Genomic DNA, 23818 nt, shown 5'->3' with positions numbered 1-23818 from the left:
CTGAAGAATGAATCAATTTTATGTCCAAATGGAAAAAAAAGGAAACTCTTTAAGTTTAATAACATGTAATTTTAAAACATAAAAATATAAAAACAGAGATAGCATTTTGTTCACTGCTTAATCATAATTTCCCCCAAATCAGAAGATATCTGGATTAGAGACAAAAGATGAATCTTTAGGAGTAGCTAAATACAATTTTCTTAACTTCTTGAAGTTTTCTTTCTGATGGAATACTTTACAGTAAGCCTTCCAACTTTTTTTTTTAAAGTAGGGAACTTCTATTTCTAGGAAAAAAAGGATTCTAATTCTGGTCTTTCTCTCTTCCCACACGATCTACTATGCATTGTCTCTTAGGGAAAATAAGCTTCCCTCCTAGCAGAGACATGAATGGGAGAGGAAATGCAAGCCCTTAATTACAACAGATGTTACTTTATGGAATTTTTATTCCAGGAGAGCTACAGAACGAAGTGCTTATGCCCCAGAGTCCGCCTCCCTATTCAAGCTCTCTCTGGGTACTCGTCCAGATAAAAGGCAGTTAAGAAGCTAAAACCTGCTTGCAACAGCCCTACAAATCAAATCCTTTCTCTTTGTCTTAAGAACGACGTGGAATTCTAAATGAAGACTAAACTAGATGAGGGATAGTGTACACGGGCCTCTCTCTCTCTGTGTCTCCTTGTTGATTCTACATAATATGTTTTAGGGAATCCAGAGAAAGCTAAAGAACAGAAAGTGGCCAGCGCATTCGACCCACCTAAAATATTTTTGTTCTGGTTTGAAAGGCTCCAATCTTCCCTTTTGGATTCTATATATGAGCATCTTTTCTTAAAACAGTTTTACAGCCATATCAAGCCAGATTGGGGGAGGGGGGGCTGTTTTTAGGAACACAAAGACAGCAGTGTAGCTTGTTCACGTTAGCTTCATTCAGATTTAACTAAGTGAATGTCTACAGAGAGCCTTTAGAGACTCTCGTCTTTGAAAGAATAAATGCAATAAAAGCCTGTTTCCTATAGCTGTTGGCGCTTAGTGTCAAACCGTGTTATGCTGCACCACAGAGCAGTGACAATTTCATTTTAATACACAGGGCACATTTTAACAAGGCAAAACAGTCCCAGCAAAGACAGCAATATAGGAGCTGCCGAAGGGGAAAGTCTCAGTGTTCCTCATCCATTTTCTGTGGGAACAGAACAAAAGTGAGACCCAGGGAGCTCTGGTGGGGAGGGGAGGAGTGAGAGAGGCTGCATTTGAATAGCTACCTTGGAAGAATGTGCCCATTTTCCTCTCGAGTTTCACAATTAACTGCTTTGAAACGCTAGCTCAAGCTATCTGCAATCTGGCACACGCTTCAGTTGAAACTGACACGGGCATTATCAATTGGGTCTGAAAAGGCAGCATGCCAGACAAAGCTGCCTTTACATGTCCCTTTCAGATGGGCCACTGAATCACTACAACTGCATCTATTCTTCCTAGCCGGGATCTGAACCCCCTCAAGTCCCTCAGAACAGCTTGCCATTCACCCGATGATACATTAATTAGGTTCTTACAAGGCCCTAATCATTGTATAAAGCTTAAGGGTTTTCTGTTAGGGCTGATGTTTAAATATAAACACCCATTAAAGGTCCCTTTTGACATTCTTTCTGGTCTCGATGCCTAGGAACCTGGCTTCCAATATTCAATACGCACCACAGAACTGATTTTTTTCAACTTTTTTTGTCAACAACTATGAAGAGGAGCTAGTACCACAGCCAATACAATTCCCACAAGAAAATGACATCAGACGAGAGCCTGATCCAATATTCGTAGAATAGCCTGGGTCGGACTTTACATGCAGAGGTGAAGAAGAATTTTGCAAAACCATTTGTAGCCCACTACCGATCCCACTCCAATAGAGGATCTCTCAGTGGGTGACCTTAAAGCAATAAGCATTATTAACCATATATTTAAAACAAATCCGCCTTGTCATTTATTATGGGTAATGAGAGGTTTCCACGATTGTGAAATGTTTGTGGTTTTGCAATCGCAGGCGCTGTACAAATGATTGGCGACTTAGAAACATCCGACACTGCAAGCCAGCCATCCCTCATTTCCGGTAAGATTTATGCAAAGGGTCAACATGAAAAGATTTTTTAAAATACTAACATGTGCGCTCCTGACGTTTCAAAAACAAATTGTGTCATTTACTTCTTAACCCACTGTAGCGAAGGAATAACAGGGAGTCCCAGGAACAAAGATAAGAGAATGAATTGAATTTTCTTCTCTGTTTTTGTTATCTGTTTTAGGATGTAAGTGTCATAAATACCGAAGAGTGAAGCAGAGCGGCTTCCCTGCCATCTCTCCTTGCAGAAAGCCAGACTTTTGGAGAGTGTCTTGCTCAGCATTACAACATACTTCTCTTAGGAAACAGAACTTTGGACAATATTTGACTAATGCAAACCCACCCTCGAGTTCTGGAATCACATAAATTCAGGATTAGAAATAGCCTCCCATATCAGCTTCTACGTTATACAGATGAAGAAACGAACACCAGGAGATTGTGCTTGGCTTTCCCGAAGACTAGTTGGTGGATAAGCCTGGAATAGAACCTTTGTCTCCTGACTGTCAATCCAGGCGGCTTATTTGGAAGAGATAGAGCTCCATTGTGGTCAATGTTGACGCTCTTTAATCCGTTCTGAAGCTGGATGGATCCTGGTAGCTCCATTCCACCCAGCCACTATTGAGTAGAGTGGTTGTTATAACCACTCCAGCATCATCACAAGATGTCGATTCAACACGGGAGGAGACAGATACCGTGTCACTCCCGAGTCGGACTGCACAACCATTCTCTGCGGTGCAGATAGACTCTTAAGAAGCTACACCATCGTCTCTCGAGACGGACGGCTGCCGACGACGACGGTTGTTATAATAAAGAAATGAAGATATATCCTGATATGACAAGCCTAGAGGAATACTTCAGCTCTCTGGTAGTCTTTCCAAAAACATGTACATAATATGGATCCTATCATGAGAAAAAATCAGACAAATCCAGATCTGGAGCCATTTTCCAGAATGCCTGGCTATACTACTCAGGAAGAATTAAGAAAGTCTAAGAAACTGTCACAGACCAGAGCAGACTAATGAGACATGACAACTAAATGCAAAATGGTGCCCTGGGTTGGATCTTGGAACAGAAAAAAGATATCAATGAAAAAATTGGTGAAATCCAAATAAAGTCTGGAGTTCAGTTAATAGTAATAAACCAATATCAGTTTCTTTTTTGATAAATACTTCCTGGTAATGGAAAGCATTTACAAAAAAGTGGAACACGGTGTGAGGTATATGCGGACTCTATATTATCTTTTTAAGTTTTCTGTAAAACCAAACTTCTTCCAAAATATGAGGCTTATTTAAAAATGTCTGTACATTAAAATGATCATGAAACTATTTTTAAAAACACCCATGTCTGGGCCTTAGCCCAGGAGATTCTGACTTAATTGCTTTGGCATGAAGTCTAGGCACATATTTTTCAAAGCTACCCAGGTGATTCCAGGGTGCAGCCATGGTGGAAAACCACTATACTAGAATTCTATGTCAGGTGTCCCAAACTGGAAACTGTGGGCTAAATGCAGCCTTTAGGTATGTTTTGTTTGGACTGCAAAGAGTTTTTGGAAAATTTGAAATCATTGTCAAAATTTAAAGTTGGGAGACTTCACATAAAAAATTTGAATTTGATTCCTATTCAAAATTAGATGATTTGATCCATGTTTTTTGTATGGCAAGTATGGTATAATAAAAATAAATTTGGTTTTTGTCCTGGTCCCTGGCACAGAACTCCTAAAACTTCAGGAATTTTCTGAGTAATTGGCATGGTTTTTGTTCTTCATAATGAGCCCCTTTTGACTATATTTGAGTGTATGTTAATGAGATGACTTAAGTTGGGACCCCTAGGTCACTTCAGGATGAAGCTAGTCACCAGAAAGACCAACTGCTCAGAGGGCTGGAGCTTTCAACTCTACCATCCAACCTCCGCAGGGACTGGGGAGGGGCTAGAGGTTGATCTCTGTCACCAATGGCCACTAATTTAATCAACCATGCTTGTGTAGTGAAATCTCCATGGAAACCACTGAATGACAGGTTTCAGGAACTTCTGGGCTGGTTAACAGGTTTATGTTCTGGGGGGGAGGGGGTATACCTACCTAAAGGGGGCAGGGGCGCACTGAGACATCCTTAGACCTTCTGTCCTCTCTGTACCTCTTTGGGCTGTTCCTGAGTTGTATGCTTTATACTATTTTGGTATACATAAGTAAAGTGTTTTTGTGTTTTTTCTCGGTTGCTCTAGTGAATTATCAGACCTAAGGGGAGTCAGGGGAATTCCTGAATTTGTAGTTGACTCAGTAGAAGTGTGGGTAGCCTAGGCACAGTCTTGAGGGACTGAGGCCTTAAACCTGCAGTCGGATGATAACTCTGGGTAGTGTCAGAATTGAATTGAATTGTTGGACTCTCAGTTACTGTCGGAGAATTGGAGAATTGCTGTGAAAAATGACACATATTTGGTACCAGAATGAAGACATCACAGCAATCATGGCCTAGAATTGAGCAATTGTTTTCTTTAAACAGAGCCAGTCTGCTGGCAAGCCTACCCACCGGTATCAATTGTCAATCCTAAAGCAAAGAAGTAGATGCTGGTTATTGCTGCACTTGTACTATTTTTTAGTTTTGTGTATTTCTTTAATGACGCAGTCAAGAGAAAAACAAATAGCTATTATCCATGTATACCTGTGTTTTCTCTTTGCTCTCCACTGTGTCTTCTCTGCTCTGTCCTATGTCCCAAAGAAGTGACCCTTCTATGGACCACATCCTCTTGGCTCCTTTATCTGATGGCATTTCATTGGGTTCAGCCACTGGGGACTTAATGGGAGTAGAGAGAAGTATGACCAGTTCATCCTCATTCTCTCTCTGCTTTGGCACTTGTCTTTCTGGCAGCGGGTGTAGCCCTCTCTGTCTATGGCTCATCCAGGCAGCCCCTCCTCCAAAGCTCTGGGTCTCACTGGGCTCTGGGAACACTCCTCTTCCTGCCTTCAGTTCTCAGGGTGGTAAAGCCTTCCTTCTGTTGCTCATCTCTGAGTGTCTTAACATTCCTTTGTTGGTTCTCTTAACTCTGCCCACACTTCTCTAAATACTCCTTTAGTCTAGTCTCTTCCATTGAATCATCCGGGGTAAAATTCTGTTTCCACCCCACACTTTGATGGCTACACCTTAAAAACTATCATTAATCAAGAAACAACATTATACTGGAGGCTGTGTGTTTCAAGAAGAACATGAGGGGGAAAAAAGTTTTCTTACACTCAGAGGATGGCTTCTCTCACTTAGATTACCACATACCTCCAGTTGACATCCTTGTCTAGATATATCATAAACTAAATTTATCTTTTAACCATAGAGTCATGCTTTCAAAAGAAATTTTGGTGCAGAAATGAAAGAAAATTAAATTAAAAAAATTAAAGCTGAGATAAGGAAAGAAATCAATGAGTATAGTATGCTTAGGTTTAGAGAAATCCTGCCATTAAAGGCACTGAAAGACAATAACACCTTTAATCAGTCCCTTTGAGCTATAACCATATTCCATTCCTAGAAATTATTTTTTATTATAGTTCTCTTCTTACTTCTGTGATACAACAACTTTGCCTTTCTTCCGTTTCCCCAATATGTGAACTTGGCATCACCAATGATGCTCTCTTGAGTCCTCATCCACTCTGAGACTCTCCTGGATGGCTTCTTTTGATCATTTGCATCTCAGTTTAAATGCTCCCTCCTCAGGAGGCTTTCCTGTTCCTGACTTCCAGCCTCTCATTCTGTCATATGTTCTATTGCACCCCTATGTTTTATTCTGTTTTTAAGAACTTTAATTATTTTCTATTTTATTATTTATTTGATTGCATGCTTTGTCTCCTCAATGCAGTACCATATCCAGTCTTGAAAGCAGATACTTATCTTTTGTGTACACCTCTGAATTTACTGCATCTAGAATAATTACTGGAATATTAGTATTGCTCAAGACATTATTTATTAGATGAAATGAATAAATACATGAATGAACATATTTTCATATCAGGAAAGGAGGTTCAGAGAGATTAAGTAACTAGTACAAGAACACAGCCAGGAGGTGCAGAACTAAGACACAAGCTAAGTTATTTCTGACTTATAAACCCATGTTCATAACCACACAGATATAGAATGTAGATGGGTTGACTCAACTCACAGAAAACTGAGAATATAGGAAAGATCCTAAATAAAAGAGTCTCACACTTGTAGCCCAAGTGGTATGTCTTAAGTCTGTCCTCTCTGTGGCTGGAAGCAGACAGCCTACCTCAAATGCACACAGCCTTCAGATGGCCCAAGAGTCCCTGTCACTGTTTGCGCTTAGAGCAGGTAGAGAGCAAAGAGATCTTATGGGTCCTGAGCGTGCTGAATGGCCACCATTACCAATCGAGAGGAAACAGAGTTATCCCATTTCAGTTTCTAATGGGTAAATCATATTCAGAACTCTCCTTCCATTCCACAGAGGCAGTCTTTGGAATCTGAACATTTCAATTTTGTAATTATAAAACAATAAAGTATATGGTTTCCCTTCTTTACATTTTTATAAAGGTATGTATAAAGGGAGAATTGAGTCCAGGAGATTTCAGGATAGATTATTGGATGCAATTTCATTCATTTGCTTGGTTGGTGGGTTTGGGTTTTGAAAACCAGGGCTCCGGAAATAAGAAAATGAAAGCAGAAGGTTCTGTGTTCTGTACCTGTGATCATGACTTTGTGATGGTAAAAGAAAGAAATACAAAGAGTCAATGTGAAGAGAGAGATGAAGGTAAACAAAGTGACACAGAAAACAAAGATGAAGAAGATGGAGGGTGGACCAGGACTTGACTCTACAGTGGCTCTTGTGTGCTGCTAGAAGGTAGAGGACTTAAAATCACCAAACAGAATAGCAGCCCTCATCCTCTTCAGTCTCAGCAAACACAATTGTAACCTGTTTCTAGGCAAACACAGCTGTAGTTTGCATATCACTAATCACTAAGTTTACATTTTAGAGATCTTCTTTCCTCACATTTGATTGCCTAGTTCCATGGGTTTCAGATAGTAATGCGAAAAGAATTGCCAAAACAGTGAGGGACTGTCAACACAAATATGAATTCAATGTAGATATGATCAAAACACTTTCAAAACAATAGAATTACAGTTTGATAGGCTAGATGGTCATTTTAAAGGGGCACATACTTGCCTAAAAAGGAACGTTTGGCATTTGTTTTATAATTTTTTAATTCTTATATTTTTAATTATATTTATTCTGAATCAGTGTTCTCACTACAGGGAGCAAAAAGTTCAGACAGTCAAAGTCAAGTGAATGAAATTTTAATAATATTCAAAGCTATTAAATAAAATACAAAAATATTTTTAATCTGCTATTTATATTGATTGTTAAAAATCAGGCTGATGTTTGTCTGCCTGTAAGCATGATTAATTTTTTTACTTTGTGAAAAGAAGAACTGAAATTATTTGAATAACTTGCTTATTAGATCAAGAGAAGTGGGACACAGGGCTTCCTCTGTGTTAAAAGTCATTCAAACAAAGCTCCATGAGAATCAAATTAAAAGTGCTGGAGAGGGCCGGGAAATACTACAAAATACAAAGGTCTCTGCGCTCAGCAGTCTCTCACGCTCTTTAGCTCACCAGGGGACAGTAAATGCATTTCTTAAAGAGGTTCTATGTTCCCAGATGTTGAAGCTGGATTAGTTGTGCATGCTTACCCCCCATCCCTTCTCCACTCTGGGCCATTCTTTACCAGCCTCTCATAACACTCTTTCAATGTGATTTTTGTTAGACAAACGGTCTCATGTTTCTGGGAATGGGAAACGGATAACACGAACACAGAGTCCTGTCCCTCCAGACTCGGGCTGATTTACGCTCTGATCCTCACCCTCGAAGGCAAGGTAGTGTGTTGGCACCCGCGAGCCCTGCAGTAGTGGGTCTGCCTGTCTGCCTGTCAGCATTCCACCATAAACTTCTGTTTTTAGAGGTTTATGACTTGGCCATAAAATGCTGCCTGGAGGGGGGTGGGTCTTACAAAACTGGCTTAAGTTACAAGCGAGTTAAAAACATAAAAAATAAAATAAAATGTCTTTAATTTCAGACACTATCTAGTGCTTCTGGAACTTTGAAAAGCCTGCAATGGTGCCGTCTGTGCATCCTGCTAGCATTCCAACCAATGCTTTGAAACTCAGCGTTTTAAATATAAAATGAAGATACTACCTTTACTTGGAAGGGATGGTTATCCAAGGAGATTAATGTATAGCTTTTGGGTAAGATAATAATGTGGGGTTTTCGTTCTAGTCAAAACAGTTTGAGGATCTCTTACACATGAATCCAGGATGGTGGTTAGAAGTGACCAATGGTAATATTCAAAATGAAGGCTGATGAAAAAAATTATTCAGGTGTCATGAATTGAGGCAATCATAAGTTCAAGAGATGTGTACATTTTACTAGCACAATTATAGGTTAGCTGTTCTCCCAACTGAATAAGTATATTCTTTTCATAATGCCTTGGCACTGTAAACTTTTAGGAGAAGAAATAATTCGTGAACCAGTACTAGTTGGGCTGATGCTACTGCAGTTTTCTGTACTGTCTCAGAACTGGTTTTTCATGAAATGCTATCTGCCTGCATATTTCTATAGCCAAAACCAAATAAACCAACCAAAAACTTAAAGTGATTTCATTTGTCCATTATAAAAGATTTAGTGGGGGTCAGACTCCATTCTAGGTTCTAGGAAAGACATAAGGCCTGGGAACAGAGATCACTTTATGATAAGTACACTTTGAGGAAGTGGGACAATGTGATCGACAGAAATCAACTCCATCTGGAAAAATCTCTAAGAATGAGGCCCAGCAACCTGAGGTTTTACAGAACCTCCAGATGATTTTGAGAGCCTAAGGCCCTAAGGCAAAGTTTTTCAGACTTTAGAGGGCATCATAGGCACCCAAAGGTGTTTGTCAGTAAGTATGAGGTGGGGTTCAAAAATGTGCATTTCTATAACTTCCCAGGTGATGCTGCTGCCCTGGAAACTACGCTTTAAGAACCACTGTCTCAAGGCTTATGTACTCGGCTTGGAACAATTCAGAAAACATTGTCTCAAAACATTTCTGTCATGTGGTTCAGAAATAAGTTCCTGCTAAGAAAGGCTGAGTGGAAACAAGATAACTTTTAAAAAGCAGGGTTAATTTGTGAATAATCAAGTTAGTTAAAGCAGTAGCCACAGCTGTTTGAGAAAATGCAGAGCAAATCCTTGTGAGGAAGTAAGAACTTGGGCAGATCTATTTACCTAGGCAATAGCCACAATTATTTTCTCACTCCATGAAATTGGTAAAGTGGGACCCTGCTCCCTAGAATTTCAGGTCTAAGACAACAGAGGATGAAATACGTATTCTGTGTCAAGTTTCCAGGCCTTTTACAAGACAGGCAAATTCAGATTTTCTTTTGATTTCTTAGGTGTTAAAAATCATTGGCTTGATTTGAACTAAAGATTCCTTTTGCAATCCACATGCCACTTTCTGAAACTGGAAATTGCATGATTTAGAGTACAGAGACCTAAGTTGCAGTATCGGAATGCTACCAATAATTCATATTCAAAGCTCAAAGTTTTAAAACTCATTGCTTGGAGTTCAGTCATTCAGAAACTTCATAAAAAGGTAATTATGCAATCTACAATTCCATTCACCCATCCACCTATTCAACAGTAATTTAAAAAATGACTTAAGTGAATGTGCAATCCAGTGGGTTAAGACAGAAATTAAATAGCGAATTCATTATGATTGTGATAAATTTTACTTAAAAACACACACACAGCTTTGATAAGAGCTATAATAACAGAATGTAACTTTGTCTGAAGGATAGAATTGGAAGTCAGTGAAGGTGTCTTTCAAGAAAAGACGTTTAAGTCTATATCTGAGGGCTGTGTGGGCAGAAACCAGAGGAAGAGTCACATGTAACAGGCAAGAAGGCCAGGTTATGGCTAGGACATGAGGCAGGAAGACAGGCTAGGAAGATGGGCCATGTCAGAGATAATGATGTCAGAGTTCTGTAAATCCAGTGACTCATGCCATATGGAAAGGAAGTCAGCAGAGCCCTGACATGATCAGATTTGCATTTTCAAAGAATCACTTGTGGTTTCAATATGCAAAATGCACTGAAGAAGTGAGAGGCTACATTTAGAGCAGACATACAATAATAATTTAAAATTCTCATCCTTATCCGGTTAAAAAAAATATATGGATTTTACTGCTTCATGACTACTATGATTACAGTTTTACCCCTTACAGTATGCATTACTGGATTCTGCACTTAAGAAAAATCTTCTTTTTAAGTAAGCTTAACATGTACAGAGAAGATATGAGAGAAATGAACAGCCCTATCTTTATGTTATAAGCTAAATTGTGTTCCCTGCTCAAATTCACAGGATGAAGTCCTAAACCCTTAGTGTCTCAGAATGTGACTGTATTTGAAGATAGGGACTTTAAATTGGTCATTAAATTAACAGGAGGCCAGGTGGGTGGGTCCTAATCCAATCTCCACTTAAGAAGAGAAGGTGAGGACTCCAACCAAAGGGAAGGCGAAGTGAAGACACAGGGAGCAGAAAGCCTCCTAGGCCACCTATGAGACAAAGAGAGGAAACCAAACCTCCTGACATCACAATTTCTGTTGTTTAATCCAGTCAGTCTGTTGAAATCAGGTATGGCGGCTCTAACAAACTAAAATACTTGATACGAAAAATTCTTTGTTTAAGAAAAAAAATCAGCATAGATTTGATTAGAAAATGAGTTTGGTTGATATGAAAGATGTTCATTTCTCAGAGGAGTACAAATGAAGGACAAAGTCATTTATGAAAGAGTGTTTTGGGGAGTGAGGGGTGGGGGAAGAACCAAAGGAACATGCATGTTGTGTGAATCATCAATGTGATTACAGAGCAGTTCTACACTGGTCAGACTTCCAACTGCAGGTTGTACACTATCCAAGAATAACCACCTTGGCAAATTTCAGACACCCAGGCAGTGTGATTAGCTCTGCCTTGACCATGAAAATCAACAGTTAACAGTGTTCTGAAATTTTAAATGCCTTAGGCACACATTCAAAGCAGGAGATGGTCTTCATTTGGCCCATTTCTCTTCAATATATCAAACATATATCTTGCATATGTCTACTGGTCTACTCTGTGTTGGACATTATGGGGAATATAAAGAATTTGAAGACAGTGGTCCATGACCTCAAGGAAGTCCAGTTTGAAATCAGTTAACATTTACATTACTATTTGTTTTCTTTCGAAGTGGGTTCCCCAGAAGTTCATTTGGAATGGTTTGCAAAGTGATGGCAGGGTTTATCCTAGGTGAGCACAACTGTCTGCAATGTATTGACTTCCTGATGACACTAACAACCATCTGTTCATCCATGTGAGTTCAGCCAGAGACACATACACATACCAAGTCATGGAAGCGCAGCTATGACTTTCCTTGTTTGTGGTTGAGCAGTTTCTTTTTTCCTGTGGCCCCTCTAGCTTTGTTTTTCATGAAAGCACAGAAGGTACAAGCATTTTAACTCTGTTCCTGGCTGAGACTCTCTTTCATAAATATTCTCTTAAAGTTAAAGTGAAAACTAGTCTTCCTTTTCCAACAACGAAAAAAGTTCAATCTGCTTTTTTCCCCGTTGCGTAAAACATCAAAAACACACAGTCAGGGCCTCTTAAATGCAAGTGCCCTTTGACCTCCTCTTATATGTTTGTGTTCCTTGGGACTTTCCAACAACTTCTGTTTCTCTGTACCTTTCATCTCTTCTCTCTTCTGCTGACCGAGAAATTCTATCATCTTGTTCTTTGGGAATTAATGCAAAACCACGTGGATGCTTTGTTCACCACATGGGCTCTTTAGTTTTGGGGACTGGACATTTATTATCTTTAGCAGAAATGGGCCACACCTGATTTTGTTGATCTATAGGCATAGAAAAGCCTGGGGTATCTGTCTGCAAATCATTATGACTCCAGACACATATAAACATTCTATATACATATTTTAGAAAGAACACTTTATAATGGCATTGGAATTCTTTGGCTTGAAGCGAACATGCATCAAATAAGTGTGATAAGCAACTGTTTTTTAAATGTTATTTTTATTATTTATTTTAGAGAAAGGAGAAGGAAGAGAGAAAGAGAAAGAGAGAAACATTGATGCAAGAGAGAGAAACACCAATTGGCTGCCTTCCGTACATGCCCTCACTCGGGACCAGTCCTGCAACCCTACTGCTAGAAAGGGATGGAATTAAAAGGAAGGAATGGAGGAAAAGTAAGTAACATACAAAGCAAGTGTTTTACCTGGCAAAACCAACACCTCGGCTGACTCCGTTAGCATCTCTTAGTATTCTGGTGGAAATGACATGTCCAAAGGGTTTCAGCATATTCTCAAGTTCCTGCTCATCCATAGAAATGGGGAGATTTGAGATGTATAGATTTGTTGGGTCTTGCTCTTGTTGCTAAGGGAAGGAAACAAACAAAGGGAGTAAGTTCTAAATATTGAGGAACCTACTGCACAAATGGATAAACTTTTGATTAAACTGCAGTCTAGACTCCACTCCAACATAGTCTTGAAAATCTTCCACCACAGTGACTGCTTGTCACTGAATTCCCTTCTTGCCAGTGTTTCTTATAGAAACAATGTCATCAATGAAGACCAACCCTTCTGCCCAGCCTTCCTTAGAAAAGACTAATAAACTTTCATCGAATTGAACTAAGGTAAATATGTATATTCTTCTCTATTACTATTAATTACTACTTCTACCATTACCACTCTAACTCCCGTCACCTCTAATTATTAATGTTGCAGTTACTGAGTGATCATAACATGCTAGGCATTGTTTTAAACATTTAATATGCATTATTTCATTCAATAGTCTTAACAGATATAGTTGTTACTATTTTACACATGACAAAATTGATCCCTACTTTGTCCAACTTACACAGCTCCCGAGTGTCAAAGCCAGGGCTGAAATCTGGGGGCATCACCAAAGTTTTTGAGTTTCACTGTCCTGCTATACTGCTTTGCACCAGACCAATGGAAAAAAAAATGTATCGTCCTCAAACAGCATCCTCAGCCTCGGTAACACTGCAGGACTTGCCAGAAATGCCAACTTCCAGGCCACACTCAGAACTACTGAATCAGACCCTTGAGAGTGGGCCAGGTAATCTGTGTTTTGAAAAACCTTCCAGGTGATTCTGGTGACTGCTTAAGTTTGGAAATTGCTGCCCTAGACCATCCATGAATAGTTATATGCAAATGAATTACAATGCCTATCATTTTGTAATCCATCAGGAATAGTGCTTAAATAAGCTTTGCTTAATAGAATGGGAAACCAAACAACAATTGCTCGCATTGTTTCTATGTGCACAAATGTTATTTATTTTACATAACAAATTGGAACATAGTTGTATGTATGTCTTAAAATAACAGCCATAATCTGTCATAATTAATTATTAATATTTAAAAAAATCAGATGTTTCACTGAACCATTATATTTTAACCAAACCAACAACTTTGACTTCATGTATAAGTGAGATCAAATTGGAAAAAAAGAAATCCTGAATGAAGTCTATAAGAAATCACATTATGCAACAGCAAAATATCTTCTGTTGAATACATGGTTTCATATTTTGTAGAAAATATGATGTTTTAAGCACAATGAAAAAATATAATAAGCAATATTCCAAATATTCTTTCAGGTCAAGGAACAATTTTACTATAAAACTAAACTCCATTAATTTTCAAACAGCTCTAAATATTCAGGTAAGCCATTATATTTTATCAAGCTGTAAGATGAATAAGATCTATTATTAAGTTCATTTTTTAAACAGTTTAGTTTTCAGACATTTTTATCACCACAGAAAACAGTAAATATAAACATATAATCAATCAGAAAAAGACGACACAGCTTTAGTTTTTAGTAGTAGTGTAAGTGTAGACAATGTACAACTGTAGTCTCTCCCCACACACACACATGCTCACATACACCCCACTAATAAATGGTACAGTCACAGAAAGAAAACTATTCCTTCCTAAATGACCGCGACTTCTTTCTTTCTGTCTTTCAGCTGGGATGGTGATAAAATAAAGAAAAAATGGTGCCTCAGATACATAATAATGAACATTATGCACATACAACTTTCAAATTTCACTACCCATCATTTCATTTTAATCTTAGTATCCTTACTTCAAAGGTTGCTGGGCAAATATCATTATATTTATTGGGTCATGAGGAAATGGAAGCATGAAAGATTCATCATCTTATCCAAGGACAATCCAATCATTAGTGACAGAGTAAGAATTAGATTCAGAGACCAAGTTTTCTATCTGCCACTCAGTGTACTTTCCGCTAACCCAATGTTTCCCAAGCTTCAATCATTTGCATATCATTTTAGAAAAAATTTCCAGCCATGCACTAGTATTTTATTTACATTAAAACTTTATATTTTAACTCAACATGCCTTTGGGCATAAATAAATTTATTTCAAAAGATAACTTTATGTTGGTACCATAATTAATAGGTTGGTTACTCTAAAAATAGGGAACAAATCAATGTTATTAAATCATAGAAAATGACATTTGTTTGCGGAAGACTTTGGCCCTGGTGGTTGACACTCTTTTAATTACAAATTAGATTTGTAATTATAAAAGGTGTCAGAATTACCCTAGCACCAGACAGAGTCTTTTTCCTGGGAAGAATAAGAATTGAGAAAGAAGTAAAAAAAAGGAACAACTTTGTTATCATGTGATTTCTGGATACTACATACCTACATCAACTCAAGTTCCATGAGCAATATATACATATCCCACAGCTTGGGAGCTCCTGAGTTAACCCAGAGCGGGCTGCAAAACATGGCAGTCTTGTGTATAGACTGGAATTTGCCTAGAATGTTGCACTCCTTTGTCCCTGGCCAAGTTAAATAATCATAAGCAACTAACCACACTATACAGAATTCTGTACAGATCTTGTCATTTTCTGTAGGCAGCAGTGCACCAGTTTGTTCCGATTATAATCCATCTCTAAATTCACCAAGTGTAGAATGCATTGCAGCTTCTCAAAGTGGTGTGTAATAAACACTCAGAGCCTAGTACATAAAAAGATTGCCCAGTAAGTGACATTCTGAATTCAAATTCAGACAGTAAGGCCAACTCATTAATTTGTATTTAGGGAGACAATAAAGCATTAGACAGTGTCATTCCTTAATTTATATTCACAGGAAGAATTTGGTGTTGGACAGTGTTATTTATTAAGAAATTCTGTCCTTTGAAATGCAGTATTAGTCTGGAATATATTTGTTGATTTGACAGTAGATTTTAATTTCTGCATAGAATGAATTTTAAAATAACACATGCATTCATACTTTTACTTTCAATTTTATTTTTGTACCAGGTTTATGTAAATAGATGGTGACTTAAAAGATTCTTTGGCACTATGGACCAAAGAACACTTTCCTCTTAATTTTTCAGAAAAAAAATTTCAACTGGTCATTGCAATCTTAAAGAAATAAAAAAAGAATTTTTTTAACTTAAATTTTTATGATAATTTTGGCTCCAGAATAAACCTAACAGAACATCATATCCAATCTCATGATTTAACAGCTTGAATAAAACAGAAGCTAGAAGAGTGGGTATGACTTGCTCAAGGTTGCCTAGTTAATTAGTAACATGCTAGAAATAGAAGCTCTGTCGTTTTACACCTGGTCCAATGTTCTTACCAATTCATGGCACTGCCTTGGCTCTTAAAATTCAATGACTAGAATACAGCACTTTGTGGTTCAAATAAATATTAATGAAGACAGGAATAAATATCTCTGAAGTCCTTGTTTTAGTCACTTTTGCTTATTCATCAATTAGTTTTAGTTACAGAGTTGAGGCTATGGAAAAAATAAAATAAAAAGAGTTCCTAGCCTTAGCCAGAATGTCATACATAGACACTGAATGAATACTTTGCAGCATATACTAGTACATATGACTATAATTCATACATCTATTACATTTAATTGACACCATACATAATTCCTCCATTTGGGTCTGTTTCTATGTATTTTCATCAGTACTGGATTTTCTTGATTTATTACTTAGTTTTGTCAGAAGATAGTGGCAAAGTTAGAAAAGCACCCTCTCCATTGTTAATGGGAACAAAGACAAGTCCTTTTACTCGGGAATATGTAATTTTTTTCCCCTGAAATGACTTCACTTTTCTTGGATTTATCTGTGTATGAAAACTGCCAAAATAAGATTTATTAGCACTCATTTGCTTTTTAACACTTAAAAATAACTTCAGAACTTCAGATATTTCAAGGTAAATAAGCAAATGGATACAAATAGAGGGTGAAACATTTTTGCCCATATCTAGATCAAAGGTTAGTTCTTGGGTTGCATTTTTTTTTTTTTGAATATGTATTATGGCTATTATATATACATGATTCTAAAAAAGGTAGTTAATAGAACAAGGCTTCAACACAACCTAGTAACACCCATGCTTGACAAAACCACATTAAATATTCAGGAAGTGGTCACTGGTAGTAGAGATTTTAGAGCAATGTTTCTCAAGTCACCTAGGGTGAAGACTCATCTTATTTCCAATCTGTCACAGACCAATATTTGTAAAATAAAATAAAAATAAGCTAATCAAAAATAAAGTAAAATGAAAAGACATGTAAAATGCAAGTTGCATTTTTTATAACTACAATCAACAGACCAAAATTACTTTTGGATTAAATGTCACATTAGTGTGAAATTGTTACTGAAGGTTTTAAATGCTTACTCTCAATTTCTGTGCTTATTTCATTGTGGGAAAGTACCATTGATGGACCAAACTTTAAGTAACACTGTTTTAGGGAACTGTATTTCTAGTTTTTTCATCGTAATATAATACCCATACAATAATTCTAAGTTGTTAGGTTTTACTTATTTTATTTACTGCCAAGTCCTTTTTAAAATCACAGAATTGTGTGTAACCAATTTATAGTTATTTTTGAACTAGTAGGTAGACAAAGCTATTTTAAGATGAATTATCCTCAACAGTGGTAACAAAACATCTAGAATATATCCTGAGGAAGTCTGAAATAACTATAAACAAACACGTGACTATAATACTTTAAAAAGACATTGAGAGGCATGTTCATATGGACTGAAGATAGTAACGTTTCAGAATTATTTCGTGTGGCTTCTTATAACAACTCTATGAAATAGATAGGATGAGAGTTATTGTTTTTATTCTCCAAATGAGAAAGCCAATTCTGATATCTGAAGAAGTTTACCAAGATCACATGGCTAGTAAGTAAATGAATGACATTATAATGATATGTTTTTTACTTGATCTAGTCCACCTTCTACCACCCTATTGTAATTCAAGATTGCTTATCCATATTGCCATTCATTGAATTTCACCTGTAGAAAGAAAAACCAATGAGGAGACAAAGGAACAATTGTTTTTTAATGGAACAGTTTATTTTAAATTTTGTAGCAGTATAAAGAATTAGCAATAATAAAAACTAAATATTTTCTCTCACCCCGAAAACAGAAGCAGGGAGTCAGAGCCTCTCACATTAACAAGCTAAAAGGCACCTGAGGTTCTAAAACGAGTGTAACACTAACTTTTGTAAAAAGATATTCTCACCCTCTAGCAATATTTTCAGCATGTTTGATGCATAGTTCTAGGAGTTACAGCACCTTGAGATGAGACTCGGAAGAAGCCTGCTATTCTGGCCATGTTTGCTTCAGTATCACATATGTGTATGATGGCTAATTTTATGTGCCAACTTCTGGATGCATCTGTGAGAGTATTTCTGGATGAACATAACATTTGAATCAATAAGCTGAGTAAAGTAGATTGTCTTTCCTAATGTGATAGGTCTTACACTATCAGTTGAAGGACTGAATAGAACAAAAAGGCTGATCGTCCCCTAAAGTAAGAGAGAATTCCTTCTGCCTCCAGCCAGGGACATTGGTCTGTTACTGCCTTCTCTGGAACAATGTCATGGTTCTCTTGGGTCTCCAGCTTGTTCACTGCAGATTTTGGGGCTTATCAGCCTCCAAAATTGTCTGAGCAGATTCCATATAATAAATATACACACAAATATAAATATGAATATAAAACCTGCAATGGTTCTATTTCTCTGGCGAACCCTAACTGATACAATGAGTTAATTTTGCCAAATCTCTCTTGCTAAGAAGACATAAGACAAAGGCTCAGCTCTGACTTTCACACTAGGATTTCTGCATTTCCTTGCCACACAGCCATGGCCTTTGACCAGAGAAAGAGAGGTTCATAGTCTTCCCCTAAGGTAGGTGCTCCAGAAGCATACATCTGAGGCAATGCATTCAAGAGCAAAGGAAAAAGTGAAGGACTTCCAAGAAGTAGGCTTTCACCCCAAGAGGGTGCCTAATAAACGTGTTCTCTGTCTTGTTTGCTAAGCGGTGAAGGGGGCTGCCCTGTGTTCTCAATTTCCTTCTCCCTCCAGTAAAAGAGAGGGTGATTTCTCTTCCTTTAATTTTGCATGGTGCTAGAGTTAGAAGGCTGCCTACCAGTTTTTCCTCCCAAGGCACCAATGAAAACAATCTTCTTAAAATAAACACCAATAATAACAATTTCCCTAAGGAATGCATATTTTAAAAGCAGCATTTAATTATTTCAAATTTAATGTTAGCACAGCACTGGAAATCGGAGTTCACGTCCTCACGTTCAATAGGAGGGTTTAATTCTGGATAATGAACTCAGTAGAGGCCTGACTGTGAAACCATGCCCAGTGCTCAGGAAAACCTGAACCACTGGTCATTTGTGCCGCTCTTTGAGGCTGGTGCTGGCTTTACTTCTAGGTCAGTGGAGCAGCCTCGAGCTGAGGTGAGCAGGGAATGATTAAATGAGCCTCTGGAGTCTTTATGACCGAATTTGCATTACCTGTGGTCCTGGAACACGTGGCCAGATTGCATTCCTGGCTTTTCTTGACTTCTCCCTCCACATGCACCTCATACACGCGAGCTCAGTATCACCAATTATCAGCCCTGATGTGATGGTGTCCCCTGTGAGAAAGTGCTAAATTAACATTTTACAATATTGAGATCTCTCTATAGTTTTATTGTCATATATTATTACCATAGCACAAAAATGTCTGGTCTTCTACTCAGGGTCCTGACAGTCAAAAATGAGAACAGGATACAAAACTATAGAGAACTACTCAATATTGTAAACAAGTTGCACCACATTTTCTCAGAATTTAATTCACTTCTGTGAAGGGGCTTGCCAGGAATATTTCATTTATCAGTCTACTGTGAACTCCGGGCTGGAAAGTAGTCACATGATTTTTTGACACTGACCATGATCCTCCTTCAAATGACTGAAATTATGAAAATGACATGAATATAACCATAACTTTATTGCGGTACCCTATTAAACTCTTCTAGAAGAATCACCATAACACAAATCAATATACTGGGTTGGCCAAAAAGTTCATTTGTTTTTATTTCCTATTAGATAGCTCTAGTAGCACTTAGTTGTTTTTAACTTAATTTGAGATAATTTTCTTAATATTACATTGTAATAGCTGTCATATCAGTATACATTTAAAATTAACATCAAAATTGGTGAATTTTTATATAGCCATTTTAATGTTGAAGATGGAAGAAAATTTACCACATTTCTGGCACATTATGCTTTATAATTTCAAGAGAGGTAAGAACACAATTGAAACACAAAAGTAGATTTGTGCAGTGTATGGAGAAAGTGCTGTGACTGATCAAAAGTGTCAAAAGTGGTTTGCAAAGTTCTGCGCTGGAGATTTCTTGCTGTATGATGCTCCATGGTCAGGTAGACCAGTTGAAGTTGACAGAGATCAAATTGAGACACTAACTGAGAAGAATCCATGTTCTACCACTCGAGATAGCAGTCTTACTCAAAATATCCAAATCAATAAAGTTATTGGTGAAAATGAAAAACGTGTCTTTTATATTATGGAAAAATCTTAATGGACCGTTTGGCCAACCCAATAGAACATATAATAAACCATTCTTGTGTTTTCTGTCTAGAATATGACAACTTAGACTTGCTGAGGCTCACTTCTACATTTGGTATACATACAAACGTGTCACTGAGATGTTAAAGATATTAGGGACATTGAGTTCCACTTAAGGGCAACCACTTTCATCGTATTCTATGTAAATGACACCCCAGAACACAATACAAATGGTGACCCATGGAATTGTGTAACAGAGCTCATGTAGCAAATGCTACGTCCCATGAATTAGGGCAACCTGTTAAATTTGAATTTCCTACAAACCACAAATAAGTTTTTTTAAACTATGTCTCAAATATTGCATGGGACATATTTATACTAAAATGGTTATTGCTACACAGGATTAACATTATTATCAAGTCACATACATTATTTGTTGTTAAAATTCATAGAAATGAACCTACGGCATTTCAAGAGGACAGTCTCTAACCAAATGTAAATCATGTTCATAAAAAAGTAATTACTGCTATTTAGAATATGTCCCATTGAATTCCTCATAGGTGCAAACTTCGTAGACATTATGTTACGTGATCCGGATGTGGGCATATTAAACAGATGATAAGATCATTAAAAGGTGACCACTGTTACCAAAAAGAAAGTCTAGGAATATATCATGAAAGTAAGGAGAAGAGGATACTGTTCCTACCATTCATGAGATAAAAATATTAATGATTTATTACTGGGCTCATTAATCAAAATTGTGTGGCTTTTTTTTTTTTTTTTTTTTTTTTTAAGGAGCAATTCCACTGTTCAAGTCAATTAGCCCAGCAAAGAAAGCTATTACACCAAAGCAGCTACAATGTTATTCAGACTTCCCTGGGAGTATTTAGAGTATAAAATAAATGCTATTATTCAGAAGATACCGAATTGCTAAGCTTCTTAAATTCATACAATTGGGAACCTGCAGCACATTAAAATGCTGAAACTCATTAAGAGTCTTTTTCCCCCTCAGCTTTAGAGTCGTTGGCATTCCCGCTACAGTTAAGAACAATAAAACACTGCCGGCTTCCAAAGAGAAAGTGACTTGCACTCCTTCAGCTTCACTTCAATGAATCACTGAGGCAGAACTGGCACCCACCCCTTGAGACAATGGTGCTTCTGCTGGATTACTCTAATACCCAAAAAGAACTGTGAAACTCGCTAAGATGCTACACTAAGGAGGAGAGAAAAGAGCAGCTGGTTTATATCCATCATTTATCTTTACCTCATTATAGCTCTATTCAAAACATTGGAGCATAAATATACAAAATGTTTGTAATGATTTCAACCCATAAAATAAGAATCTATGAGTCTCTTATTTTATGTACGTGAATAGCTATAGAAACGAGGAACTCCTTAAAATAGAACGCAAACTAATAAATTTAGAAGGAAGATTGGAAATACAAATCACCACTTGGCAATCATATAGGAATAATGGGGTAAGCAGTGGTTACCAGTGGTTACTATAGTTGAGTAATGCATAGATCAGTGATTCTAAAACAGGGCAATTTAGTCCCCCAAGGGACACTTGGCAACGTATAGAAATATTTTTGTTTGTCACAACAGCAGTGAGAGGGCTGCTACTGGCATCCCAGAACATACAGGAAATCTGCCTACATGAAAGCATTATTTGTGAAAGAAGGCATCTGTCATGCCAAGATTGAGATCCTTGAGATATCCTGGTATCAACCCTTTAAAGAAGAAGGAGAAAATACACATCACATATCTATGGGTATGTTATATTTGACTTCCAGTGTTGATTTGGTTATTTTCATTAAAGATAACTCAAATATCTGCAAACATTTAATTATGAGATACAAATACCTCTGTCTATAGTTTGAATTGCAACTATTAAACCAAACACACTTTAAAATTGCATAAAAGCCAAGTTGCATAACCAATGCAATTTAATTAAAACATTAATTTAATATCATGGATGATGGTTTGGCAAATCTGCATTGCTACTTGCAACATAAATATGCTACTGACTGCTGCAGTACTAAATATTTTTGAAATTCCTGGGCTATATTTTTGCCATGTGACATTTTGATCCTTTCAACACTGTTATCTCTTTGGATTACTGTGAAACCTTCATCTGAGCATAGCTTGCCAGACTAACAGCTTTCATTTGGCTTAAAAGCACCATTTGCTGATCAGTTCTACCTTGTACTTTCCTCATTAGCCCTAAAGACAATAGGTCTCCTTGGCTCTATGTGATTATAGACATAAATACAGACATAGGCAGTGACAACAACTAGTCAACCAGATGACCTCAAATATACTCACCTAATTTTTTTTAAGTGTCATAGAATGGAAAGCCCCAAATTTATAAATTCTCATAGAGAACTCATAAATCCTTCAAAATTATTTTCACACACTCCAGTGAAAAACATGCCAATACAAAAAAAAAATTTCCAGGGATTTCCATGGCTAATTCAGTTTTAAATTCAGAAGCACTTACATATTAGTGATATATAAGTTTATATATATGAATATTATACATATATGTATGTATGTATATATGTACATAAATACACACATGTGCATGCTCTATGGTTCTGTATTAGTGAGTTCAACTCCTTGATTCTTTGTTTCCTCATCATTAAAAAGAAGGATACTGCTACTGTAGGGTTACCGTGGGAATTAAAGAGACACTTTATAGACGTTAATATTTATGTCTTCTCTTTTTTAATCTTAAGCTGCCTTGCCTGCTTATATTTTCTTCTCAAGTAAATGGGAAACAAATTAAGTACTTGGAGGAATAGTTAACTGCATCAGTTTCAGAAGCTTACATTAAAGAAAACACTGAATCAAAATATATCTATTTACAAGTAATGGTATTTAATGTATTATATATTCTGTTAAAACTACCTGTTTAGTATATAGGGAATCAGAAATCAAAGAAGACAAGTAGGAAGGGAAGCAAGAATCTAAATCATAGCTTTCTTTTGTTTTGTTTTTTCTTTCTATATCCATTTCCTTGTGACCTATAGAAACTGCCAAATTAAGAGCTGCAATGGCTAAACATGATAACATTTACATAGAGAAAAGACTGGTGGATTCAGTTTCACTGAAAAGAAAAACATTATGAAATTTATGGAACTCAAAACATTTTCCAGGCAGGTGAAGAGTTCCTCAAGAAGGGAGAGGTTCCTGGGCAGAAGGCAAAGCAAAAAAGCCAGTGCAGCAGGGACACAGTGGGCTAGGAAGTGGTGGTGTGCAATGACATTGGGAAGGCTCACAGGGGCCAGATTGTACAGGGCATTACGTGCCATGCTGTGCTTACATGCCGGACCTGGGGTTATGCTCTTATGTGCAGTGGGAAGGCATTGAAGAGTTTAAATGGGGAAACACACCATCTGATTTGTTGAGAAAAGAAATGTTTGTACAAGAATGAAATGTGAAGAAAAGGGGCAGGGTTCCTGTTAGCTGGGAAGATGTGGCAGTGGATCAGAAGAGTGGTTATGGAAACGACAGTGGAGACGGAGGTAGTAAAAAGTAGATTAGAAATTCTATTGTTCAGGTAGATGGCATACTTTCTGATGGCTGGGATGTGAGGGATTTGAAAAAGGAAGGTTCAAGGATGATCTCAGGGTTTTGACACGTGCGCTTTCACCCACATATTCACTTGTTATTGTGATGGAAGACGTGGACAACTAAGAAATCTAGAACTCTCCTTTGGATACTTTAAGTTTCACATATGCATTAGACAGACAAGTTTGTGATCTGACTCATCTAG

At 37.3% G+C, this 23818-nt stretch overlaps 1 protein-coding gene across 2 annotated transcripts in view; it reads right to left on the bottom strand.

Moving 5' to 3' along the window:
- Positions 1-23818, bottom strand: part of RBMS3 (RNA binding motif single stranded interacting protein 3) — a 611777-nt gene that overhangs the window by 203920 nt on the left and 384039 nt on the right. For both annotated transcript variants that reach the window (XM_090283032.1, XM_090283033.1), the window contains exon 5: positions 12385-12542. In XM_090283032.1, the coding sequence (XP_090139158.1) occupies positions 12385-12542 (158 nt within the window). The remainder of the gene's footprint in view (positions 1-12384; positions 12543-23818) is intronic.

This window comes from Furipterus horrens, unplaced genomic scaffold (genome assembly GCF_987537825.1).
Source record: "Furipterus horrens unplaced genomic scaffold, mFurHor1.1.pri manual_scaffold_7, whole genome shotgun sequence".
Lineage (NCBI taxonomy): Eukaryota > Metazoa > Chordata > Mammalia > Chiroptera > Furipteridae > Furipterus > Furipterus horrens.
This window is presented reverse-complemented; position numbering and strand designations above follow the sequence as displayed.